General features: G+C 40.0%; 1 protein-coding gene across 2 annotated transcripts; it reads right to left on the bottom strand.

Moving 5' to 3' along the window:
* Positions 1 to 1,445: 1,445 nt before the first annotated feature.
* On the bottom strand, positions 1,446 to 11,690 carry nab1a (NGFI-A binding protein 1a (EGR1 binding protein 1)). 2 transcript variants are annotated; one of them, XM_057325949.1, is made up of 8 exons: positions 10,218 to 11,690; positions 7,595 to 8,379; positions 7,343 to 7,476; positions 6,987 to 7,038; positions 5,485 to 5,604; positions 4,415 to 4,544; positions 4,172 to 4,312; positions 1,446 to 2,300 (listed from the first exon to the last, which is right to left on the bottom strand). In XM_057325949.1, exons 1-8 carry the CDS (start codon positions 10,318 to 10,320, stop codon positions 2,224 to 2,226), a joined length of 1,542 nt encoding a protein of 513 aa, XP_057181932.1. In that variant the 5' UTR covers positions 10,321 to 11,690; the 3' UTR covers positions 1,446 to 2,223. The 2 variants fall into 2 exon arrangements, with proteins under 2 accessions (XP_057181932.1, XP_057181931.1); XM_057325948.1 differs by having other exon boundaries at positions 4,415 to 4,574; positions 10,218 to 11,687.
* Positions 11,691 to 12,422: the final 732 nt, after the last annotated feature.

Raw genomic sequence — 12,422 nt, 5'->3', positions numbered from 1 at the left:
CATTACTAAAGTACGCTTAAAATACTTCAATTTACTTTTAAGTTTATCTCGATCGAAAAATTGAGTACAAGCAAAGGCCAAATATACTTTACTATAAGTAAACTATACTACTGTACTTGAAGTACTATATAAGTATACTTAAGTGTACTTTTAGAGAAGTACATAAAATCAAGACTGAACAAACTTTCTTATTTTTCATTTAAAAGTTTAATAGCACGCTTGAATAAACGTCTTTTTGTAAGGGTAACCCCAACCTTAACCCTTCCTTCTATAATACAGTCTATAACAGTCTTTTCTGCAAGCCACAGTAGTGCACTGCTGAGAGAAATGTTTCCGCCCACGTTCAGGCACCGCCCACACATCTGGGTCACCACGGTGATCACACTGAGAGATTCTGTAGGTGTTGTGACGTCTGTCTGAGGAAGGCCCGTATAGGGCTTCAGCACATCTAAGAACTGATGAACGCACTTTTGTGTGTGTGTGAGCGTTTGTGGGTGTTTAGCATTAACGCATGTGTGACAAACAGAAGAGGAAGCTGCTTGGATCAGCTTGATTTATGAACCGCTTCCAGATTATGAGCTGTTTTGCAGGCCGCCTCTATAAATAAATAGCTTTTAACATGTTAGCTTGATAAGTTTTATGACGATAAAGAAGATATGTGTGATTAGGTGCTTTGGTTTTATATGTAACTGGGAATACAATTGAAAGATCTAAAAAAAAGATTTTGCATTTTATCTCACAAGGAGATTAGATATGATTTTGGCTCATTTTCCGTATTACAATGCAACAAACAAAGTGATGTTTTATCATTAGAGCTGTTGAATCGTGATTAATTGCATCCAGAATAAAAGTTTGTGGTTACATAATATATATATATATATATATATACTATGGGGCGGTTTCCCAGACAGGGATTAGACTAGTCCAAGACTAAAATAAATGTAAGAGCTGTCCAAACTAAAAACAGCTTGCACTGACATATCTTAAAATACATCAGTGCTTTTGTGCTGTCTCAAAATGCCCACAAGAAATGTTTTTTTGAAAGGCATGTTTGTTAAAACTACTTAAATTTTCAAATTAAACTAAGGCCTAGTCCTGGTTTAAACTAATCCCATTCCGGGAAACAGCCCCTATGTCTAAGTACTGTACATATTAATTTTGAATTTATATAAACACACATACATGCATATATCTAAGAAAAATATAAAATGGAAAAACATTTATATATAATTTTAATTATTGCTAAATGATAAACACATGTAAATATTTCCTAAATATGTATACATTATGTAAACAGTACACATTATGTAAACACAAACTTGTATTCTGGGTGCAATTAATCACAATTAATCATTTAATAGCCCTATTTATCATTAGACCTGCAGAAACTAGTGAATCAGTGATGGGTGGAAAATTTCTAGTTTTTTTTGTGTGGATAATCTGCTAAAAACAATTCTTGAACCCCATTTCTCCAATTCAGTTTTATTTGTACGACAATTTCAAAGACAACATACGAAAAAGTGAAAAACGTGACAGATGTATTTAGCAAAACCAGCAAAAAGTTACACAACAGACTGGCACATCAGACAACTAACATGTGATAAAACATTTACAAACTTTTAACTGCAGTCACATCAAAACACTTAACATCTTATGACAGCAAGATACACAATCTTGTTATATGTTGATAGAGGCTAAAGCTGGTCACCGAATGTTTGAATACACAATACACTTTTTAAGTACCGAAGTGACCCGATCACAAAATGTAAGCAAAGCTATCTCTACATATTCAGTATGATTTAACAAAGATCACACCCACACTGACAGATCAATACGAACAGATGAATGTCATCGATTACAAATGGCGAGGAACGATACATCTTAACATTGAACAAATTTATAGACCCGTTTACTACGAAACTTCAGGTTGTGCTTCAGTCGCAGAGTGCTTCCTTTGATAGCTTAAATAAAAATACTTTAAAAATAAAACATGCAATAAAATAAACCGTAGATTATGTACAAAATGAAACAGTCACACGTATGCTCCTATAAGGTTTTTATTTGCACACAAACTGCAAGACGTGTCTCTAAAATTCAAAGTAATTCTTAAAAATAAAATGAAAATAAATCTCTAGGCATTTACATTTTGTAAGGCCACACAGTGTGGAAACTAGATATCCACTGAGAAAACAAAACAGGAGTTTTATTGAGAGGTCGAAGATGTTATCTGGAGTCTTCTGGTTCGGATTTGATGGTCTTCTTGTCCAACAAGCAGGAATCTTTTTGAGAAGACCCATTTTCTGCGATTGAAACACAACAGTTACATTTGTACTTGTGTATGCTTTAGTTTTCTGTATGGGTAGGAAGACTTAATTCTGCGTATCTTAAGATTTCAAGATAAGATTGGGTAGGTGGTAACCAATTTTCTGAATTTTGAAAATAATTTTTCTGTGAATACCTTGTGCTTTCTTCATGCAAAAAAAAAATGTTTGTGCTAAAAATAATTCCTAAATCCAGATTTTTATGTAGGATGTTTTAATTTACTTCATGTCTATTTTATCAAAGCGAACGCTATTCTGAAATACTTTTAATGTGTTGGAATTTGCAAAATTCAATGCATTTCCAGTAAGCAAACAGATACTGTAAACATCAAAATTAAAAAGGGGGTACTTTTTAGTGTCACCAGGAATGCGGATGTTTTAACGTATATTTCAGCTATTTAAAACAGTGGCGTTCAAAAGACGATCAGTAAATTACACCGACTGACATCAGGTTCTGCCCACAGTGTGGTGAAAGAAAAAACCCAGCACGTCAAAAAGACGAGTAAAATCCTCACCTACTCGCCGAGCGCTAACGCTGTGTGGACAGACAGGTAGGAGTTTCAGAGAGAAAACAGTCCTACAGTGCCTTCACAGATAACATTTGCATGACAGATTGCATACATTACACAAAAGTTCTCAGATTTCTCGCCGATATGCGAGTTGCTCTCACGCATCGAGGATGATACTCAGATAAACGTGTTAATCCAGGTCACGCACGCAAGGTACATATCGTCGCTGTCGGGCGGAATCCTCGTATCTCCAAAACCATTATTTTTCAGGAAGTTAAAAAAACTGCATATTTTTGAGTTATTAAACATTGTATCGTTAAAAGTTGGTATTATACCTTATATTGCTATCATATACTGTTGTGTACCAACATTAACACAACATTTCCCCAAAACCATGTTTAATCGGAGATACAAGGTTTATAACTTGGGAGCAGGGAGATACGAGATTACGCTGTCATTGATAAGAATGGTACGGACACAGACGTCGCTGCTGCCAGCAGTGTTCATCAAAGTCTGCGGTCGCGTTGAGCCTTTTGACAAGAGACGAGGCTTTAAGAGCTAATGAAAGCTAATGATTGTGGTTACATACATCTTCCTAAACTCTATTTTAAACGTTAGAGCTATGAGTGATGCAATACCAAAATAAAACGTTAAACAGTCTGCACGCAAATAAAGTCAGCGGTCGCGTTGAGCCTCCTGACAAGAGAAAAGGCTTCAATCGTTAACCAAAGCTAACGACTGTGGTTACATACATCTTCCTAAACTCTATTTTAAAGGTTTAAGAACTATAAGTGATGTAATACAAAAAACGATGAGCTGACTAGGCTGTCTAATAGGCGGAAATTAGCCGAATCTGCTCGCAAACTTACCTTCGTGGCTCACGGGCTTCGTTCTGCACCGAAGCATTACAGCTATCGATTTTTAACAAAACAGACCTACTCAAATGTATCTAACCTAACTATTTTCACTCGTTATTGTCTAATAAACTTTCAATCAGGAGACGTAATGCCGAGAGGCTCCCGCGGAGTGAAGAAGAGGTGGAGTTACGAGACTTCTCAGACAGCTGAAGTGTCCAATGGAGTTAAGAGATTTGCGCTCAGGCTATTTTCAACACTTTAGATTGGTTAATAATTTGTAAAAATAACAGACCCACATGGGGACTGACCAATAGCATCGATTTGTGAAAAAATATGAAATTGACCAAATTTGGACATAGGAGGTTTCCGCCCGACAGCGACGATATCCAAAGGTCCAAAAAGTACATGACGACATTAAGGTCTTGATGTTTAAGGTCGTCATATCAGTAAAGTGGTTTTTGGGTTGTTAATTGTGGGCACTAACCTGTGGTCGCCGTTTTTCTCTCGTCTGAGGTCTGTTGGTTGTGTCTTTCCTCCGTGATCTGTTTGTGATGCCGCTTCAGCTCATTGGCCAACTGCCTGCCCAGCGGAACGTCAGTCAAACGGAGGTTCAAGGGTCTTTCGCCTGCATTTAAACATGCTGTATTGACACATTTTTATCTTACTGGACTTATGGTGGAGTCATAGAAGGCTACTGCGGATGGAAAGAAAGGTAGAGAAAATATACCAGAGACTTGCGAGAGTCCGCTGTTGCAGTGTTGAGGTGTGGGAGTGAGGTATTTCAGAGCCGCCGTCGGGATCCGCCAGTCCAAAGATTTCAGTCTCTCCTGGATGGCAGCGTCCCGCAAGAGCTCCACCTGCTTGGCCAACAGAGAGTCAAGCTGAACCTGCACACAGTTACGCTGAATGTGAATTGGACGTCTAAAAATGTTGAAGCAATCATTTTTAAAGAATATTGAAACAAAGTCGGACTCAGATAGCACAGGTATGTCTGTAGGATGCCCGCTAAAGATCTGGATATCTAAAAACATCTGCTGTGTGAAAACATCTGTTATACATCTTAGAAAGGGCGGTTTTGCATACCTTTTAAATCATAAACATCTTATAGACATCTTATAGGTGAATAAGATGTTCTGTCAGACATCTGACAGGAGACGTCTCAGAGACGTATTGCAAATGAGCAAACAATCCAAAAATACGCGCGCAGATGTAAATGCAGACATCAAATAGACATCTCCCAGATGTATGTGTGCTATCAGGGGAACGTGGGAAATTGATTTCCAAACTAAACCCTGATAGCAGACATACAGTACTGTACATCTGGGAGACGTCTATTTGATCTCTGCCTTTAGTCTCGGAGACGTCTGTCAGATGTCATATAGACATCTAGAAGATGTTTCTGATTCAGGACGTATTTAAAACGGCTCTTTTTAAGACGTTTATTAGATGCTTTTACTCGGATGTTTTTCAGAACTTTACTAGACATCTTACAGACGTACCTGTGCTAATCTGGCAAGAAACTACAAAAACAAAATTAACCTAAAAAATATGAAACAAAAAACTACTTTGAAACAAATATTTAAACAAACATGTTTAAACAACACTTTAAATTCAGATTACTTTGAAACAAACTTCTCAATATTATCTTTTTAAGCAATGTTTTATTTTATTTTTAAGTTCAAACCGCTTTAAAACAAACTACTCAAACACCATTATTTTCAAAGAAACGCGTTCTCAACCTTAATCACACAGACTTTGTTATTTACAACAGATGTCACCTAGACTTAAACTCCGTACCTGCAGACTGTGTCGGATCGATTCCTCCCCTTTAGATTTGGCCACCGCGAGCTGCTCTCTCAACGTCTCCTGTCGCGTGTGAAGAACATGCAGGGCCTCCTGCAGATCGTAGATGCCATCCTAACGGAAAGAAATGAGATCATGGAAAACCCGATTAACATGAAAAACTAACGCTGAAATGACAGAGTTTAATATCTCTATGATGGCTTCGCTTCTTTGCATCTCTGGTGCGACGTGACATTTGCATCATTTGGGAAAGCTGTTGGTACAAAGTGATTCATCGCTGTAGGGCCCTGAGTGGCTGTGGAGGTAAATCAGAGCTGGAATGAAGCTCATCTCGCTGCTAGAGAGATGAATTATCAAAATAATAAAGGGATGCCAAGACAGACAAATCGGAGATGAGATCTCTTTAATATTTCAAATATTTCTCCTAGACACCAATGAGATTACATGGAGAGCGAATAGAAACCTTTGCTTATGTCTCTGGCGTTTAAGACATTTCTCATGAGAAAAAGAGAAATCTCACAGATTAGAGTTTCATAAGAGATCTCGACAATGTCTCAAACTGAGCTCAGATTTGTCAAGTCCGCAATCAAATGTCAATTTTACTGAAGATCTCAATGTGAACTCAAACCTTTCTCTTCAAATTCACCCAAATCCAGATTATTTTACCTCTACAGTTTACATTCATTTTACACCTCCAGACTTCTTATGTTTTTAAAAAAATGTCTCATTTATCCATTTCATTTCTCTCAAGCAAATTTAGGAGAAAATGTCCACAAAATTCCTTGTCATGGCAGTTTCCAGTCGTTTTCAGTGTTATTTCTGTTGTCACTGTAGCAGATCAGACTTCGTCACCTCTGAACGAATTGTCACCTTGTGTTCGCCCATTAACAGCCTCCAGATTTTCCTCTGAGGTCACTGCTTGTGTTTGCGTGTGTCCACGTATGACGTTAGACTCAGGCAGAGACAGCCGCAGCGACGCGTGGGTAATTCTGCACACACCCACGGGATGATTAAAAAAATTATGTTCGAGTCCACCATGTACTTCTCCGCCTGTGCGCTTGTGCGCTTGTGCGTTTTCACATCCTTTTATAGAAAAGCTTTTAAATGCTCAAATTTCAACACGCAGAGCTGCGATTCAACCTGAGACTTCAATCTTGTTGACTCACAGCTCCATAGAGATAGCAGAATGATTTACTTTTAGATGTTCACCTTGAGGCACAGAGCTGTGCTCATGGGAGAAGCCGCGTGAAGGCAACATTTCGGAGTGAATCGTGATGTTAATAACATCACGAGATTATTAACAGGGCGACACACTCTAATTTAGACGCGACGGCAAAGGGCAATAAACATCACAACAAGACCGGGAAAGTAATAAAGAGCTCCCGAGAAACCACCGGGAGCTCAAAATGATTAGAAAGATGAGGCGTGTGGCCGTCTTCGGAAAATGAAGTAATGTGGCGGAGATTATAAATGCGAACTGAATTTAAAGAACTCACTTCGGATTTGATTCTCTTGGGAGACGGTTCCTCTTCTTCGCCGCAGTTAGTCCTAAAAGACAGATGGATTGGTTATGTGTCATATGCGTTGTGTCAAATGCGTTTCATTTAAGGGAACCAATTATTTTTAACTAATTTTAGTCCATAATTAATAATTATTAGAATTAATATAATAGTTATTATTAAAACATTTAGTTAGCAGTTTATTGATTTCTTACCGGAAAACAGACAAAAATAGTGAAAGTCATTTTGTTCTGGAGTTGAATTATTTCATCTAATAACAAAATCTAATAAAAACTTTAGATTAAACGCCCCAGCTATTTAAAAAAAAGTAAAAAACAAGGTTTCTGTCTTACCTGTTGCTCCTGCGGGTGTATTTGTAGGTGACCTCGCGTGAAATCTGCCTAGCTAGTGAGAAAAGTTCGTCCCTTCGGGTCAGGAGTGACAGATCTTTCATGCATAACTGAGCAGACGCCTCATTTACTGTAAGCTAGACATAAAAGCAAAATGACAATTAAAAACGAATATTAGGTAACCGTGTCATTCCACTTGAAATGTCAAATTAACAATGCAGGAACATGTCAAATCTTTGTGCTCGCAAGACAAACCTCATGCATCGTAAGCTGTCGCCCGTCCCTTCTCTTAGAATCGAATCGCCCGTAGATGGCACTGTACTTCCGAATCTCCGCTCCCTTCTGGGGGTCATCTTCGCTCATCTCACAAATGTGGCCTATCATCTTGCTCAGCTTCTTGTTGGCCCGGACTTGCGCTCTGATCTCACTGGGGTCACTTTTGGGCAACGTGTGGGCTAGTCTCTCGACGCACTCTGTCACGCACTGGACGGCGGTCGCATCGAGGATATCAAGAGCGTCGTGAGGAGAACACGGTGAACACGCTCCGGACGGAGATAGGCTGTGTTCACTCTCGCTACCCCAGAAACGACTCTCGCTTGCACCTTGTAGCGGAGAGCACCCTGGAGTACCGTCCCTGCTGACGTCAAGTCTTCCTGGACTTGGGCTTGTGGGTAACAACGCTCTCGGTACCGTCAGCTGGTTCTGTTGGCCATTGCTCTGGACCCCCGGTGAGCTTTCGTGGAGCTTATAAACCGGTATACTGCAAACGGGAAGGGATGTTAAAGGTTGGTTGAAGAGGGAAGGGTTGGTCACCCAGTCGCGTAGAGCTTTTTGGAGTCGTCGGACGTGGAGGGGTTTGGTCGCCATACCGACGAGGGCCATGATCTCGAGGAATTCTTCCTCGCCGGCCTCACAGAGTTGCTGGACATCGTCGCCGCCCTGCTGGATGAACGCTTCGTAGTAGCACAGCAGGTTGGCCTTCTGAAGGATCCGGTACAGTTGTAGCTCACCCAAAGAACGTGGCAACAGTACCGACATGGCTACACAAATGCAAAAAAAACAACGAGATAGTAAGAACAAAATATCGTAAAAGCTTTCATTCCGCATAGTCTTTTCACCTAAATAGGGGCGGTTTGTAATTTTTGTGACGAATGAGCAAACGGGTAGTCTCATTCCCAAAGTCGCACCAGACCAAATACACATGTTTGCCACGGAGCCACAATTCAATGTGTTTGTATAGAATTTACAAAAATAAGCACTTACGAACCTCTCAGCGAGACAAACGTGGCATGGGAAGACTCGTGTTTACTAGACTAAAGTCAACCTTCAACTTAGGGCGTGTTCATACTTGGAGTTCGGTTCGTTTGGTTCTTTTGGTCCGGACCAAAACATAAAAAATAAATGTAGTCCTGGTTCACTTAGCGTTCACACTGGCATTTTAAAAGCGAACCTAAATATTTCGAACGTAACGGCTTACGTGTAAAGTCGCAACGTGATTGGATAGCTTTTATGATTTATATTTTAAAACGGAACTGACCGGATATCCAAAACAATGTTGTGTGCTGGGTAATACATGCTCAGTGTACGACTGCGCATGTGAGGGTATTTTTAGCAAGCCGGTAACTCGCGAAGACCTCGTGAAGTCACAGTCAAAACGGCACCAGGATTTCCTCCGTTACATGCGCAAGCACATATCTAATAAACACTCCTTTTATATGAACAAATCACTTGATTTTCGGGTCGTATATTGTTATCACTTCCTGGTTTTGGTTCGGTTCGATGCCTTTGGTCCGTGCTGCGTTCATATTTCAATCGAACCGCGCCAGAGTTCTTTTCAGCGGTCTCGGTCCGCTTGTTTGGTGCGCACCAGGGCTCGGGTGGCAGCGTTCACACTTACACAAATAAACCGCACTAACAGAGCAATCGCACCAGAGTTCGTTTCAATCGAACCAAACATGGCATATGTGAACACGCTCTTAATGTCTCATAACTAACTAAATTTAAATTATTATTTATAACAAAGAAAATCACTGTTTTAAGTCAATATCTGAAAAAATCCGTTACATAATAAAATGCAGAATTTTACAAGGACAATGGCTGACAGAGTTCAAACTAAAAACTGGGCCTGGTGTTTAAATGTTTTCCAAGCACATATCCAGATTTATAAAAATAAACTTGGTGTACATACAGTATACTACGGAGTGCGAGTTTGCACACTTTAGGCATGCAATCTAAAGTTTTATAAATGAGGATTCAGATCTCAATCGTTTACATTTGGTCTTCAACAAAATATCTTCAATGTCTGGTTAAACATTGCCTTCGTGTTTACACCCTACCATCAAACTGCAACTTCTGAAGCATCATACAATTGAAAGCACCGTTTATTTAATGAAATATCTCCGTACATGCATGAACAGGTACCAACCTGCACACTTACCTGATCTGGCACTTGCATGCACCTGGCAGTTTCTGATAGACCAATGCTTGCAAACAATGCAGATTTAGACTTTAAACTCGAACAGCTTTAACTTAGAAACTACCGTACCGTCCCCTAAATACGGTTATACAAATTTCCATTACTAAAATTAAATCATTAACCATTGGATGTTTACCGTTAAAACCATTACAAAATTCCTTTATGCACAGTGTAGTTTGGGTCTTATTCCAGAAGGACTCAGTAATGGTTCCCCTCCACCACATACAGTAACATCCCACCAAAAGAACCCAAGATCACCAGAAGAGGCACATGTGAGACTATTAGTTTCCATTAAACCATTGCAATTCCCATTATTAGCAAACCCATTTTAAGTTCTCTTTTTTATTGTTTTTACAGCAAGGTTTACATGCAATGTTTAAATTACAGCTCCGCTTTACCTACCTCTCTTCCGCAGCTGGTGCGCGCGACTGCTCCCGGTGCTCGCTGTTGTGTCGGGGCTGCGCTCCGCCTCTCGCGCTGGAGAGAAAGTCCGTTGAACGTTCATCGGTGCCGTCTCTCTCTCTTTCTCTCTCGTCTGATGGGATATTCCGATGTAAGCTGCATTGCTCTCTCACTCCCACGCGCTGGTTTGACGCAAATCCTCGCGTGGGCGGCATTGAGCGCGTGGGACGGAATACCGAGAGCGCGCGCGGGCGGTGATGCTGCTGCTCGGGGAGACCTGAACTGATACGCACATTCATGACATATTGAGAAATATTAATTGGTTGTTCGCTTGCCTTTTTTATAAACAAACCGCACAACCTTCGCGAAAGTGTTTTTTTCCCACTGTAAATCTAAATGGTTGAACTTTCTTCACGGGTAACAAAAGGTGTTTTGTAGCTAACTACGCCAAGCCCCACAAAATGTTTAGTTATGGTTGTTTTTTTATTTCGGTATGCATGTATGAAATACAGCAAAAATCTTCTATCTTTTTAGATAGTGTTGACTATGCATTGCATCACAATGACACTACGTAAATGCCTCTGGATATTCACTCACGCACCCACCCTCACTAGGTGACAAAATCCCCCCAAAGCCCACTCAAAACACTGCATCAGACTGACATCCACGGTGGACAGCAAAATCATCATCTCTCATCTTTTCAGCACTCCTAATGCAAAAAAGGCTGCCTTTCAGTAAAATCATAAAAGCTAAACCCCCCAAAACTAACAGCACAGCGTAATCTATTTTTAGCCTTTAGATAGCACTAAAAATGTGCATAGCACCACTGTATCAACCTTCAAAACGAAATGTAATCAAAACTGGATGTTTAGATAAGAGGGCCACATCAACAACCTCCCATCTGTCTCGGCTTCTTGAGCTATTTTGGGTAGGAGGCTGGGCATAGCCCTACAGCTCCTGGGAGGAAGTGCGTGGTGGGTGCCGTCATTTTCTCTTTCATGCTGCTCTCTCCCTCAAAACAAAAGCTTTTCAAAGTTAGTTTCCGTTTTGTGAGATGAAAATGACGAGGGGTGGCAGCTCAGCAGCAGAATCTTAGAGTTTCCTCGAATGCCAAGGGAATCATTGTCAGTGTTGGGCTGTCAATCACATATGCATACAGTACATACAGTATGCATATACGTACCTATTACTATATAAACAGTCATGCTTGGATAACATGGATAATAGGTTTTGCACAAACTTGGAGCCCATGCCAGCTGGAATGCTTCACTATTTATATGTTTGCTGCACCGTGTTTGAGCTTGTTCCTTTGACCTCTATCATAAATAAGACCTGGGAATTGAGACAAAGATACACACAAAAGTAAGATTCCTTTCATTTGCTGAGACCATGCAAGTCAAACACGTCTTCCTACTCAAACACTTGGTCACGTATACACACGCACGCACGCACGCACGCACACACACACACATATGGATAGGCTTTGTGACGTGCAAACACGTCTTGTGTGTGTGTGTGTGTGTGTGTGTGTGTGTGTGTAGGGGCCCCTGCTCAGAGTGGGTGTTGCCATTACAGGGTAGGGCTGTTGACAGGGTATGCGTGGGCTTGCGGTCTTTAATGGTTAAGCTGACAGTTACTCAGAAAATCCTCTTTCTTCCTTCATTAGCATTAAACTTTACACGCACATGCCGCATTTCGTTATTAAAAATGAGCTTGAACACCTAAGCCAGATCTGTCTATAATGCTTTGGTAAACATGTCAAGAGAGGTTTATATGTTTCTTAAAAAAACTTTAACATAGCAAAAAAGTTGAAATATTTTTTAAACTATTTAACTTTTAAACTATTCACATGAAAGTGGGGAAAGTGAAAAAAAGAGCACACTGTAAAAAAATCCCGTAAAAAAACTAAAATCTTCTGGCAGCTGGGGTGCCAGGACTGTAACGTAAAATAACAGTTTTTCCTGTAAAATGACACTTTTCCTAGTTTTTTCTTGTAAATTTGCCTTCATTTTATTGTAATTTTAACCATAAGTTTAACTGTAATTTGACGTTTTTTGACCGCATTTCAAAAGAATACTGTAAAAAAGTTTTTTAAAAACGTGATTTTGCCAGACGCAGAGGCACCAGAAATATACTGTAAAATAAAATATTTCACATGGCTTACCTGTTTTCTAGTAAATGTCTTTTTTTTTCTGCGATTTGATG

Source organism: Triplophysa rosa, linkage group LG25 (assembly GCF_024868665.1).
Source record: "Triplophysa rosa linkage group LG25, Trosa_1v2, whole genome shotgun sequence".
Classification (NCBI taxonomy): domain Eukaryota; kingdom Metazoa; phylum Chordata; class Actinopteri; order Cypriniformes; family Nemacheilidae; genus Triplophysa; species Triplophysa rosa.
This window is presented reverse-complemented; position numbering and strand designations above follow the sequence as displayed.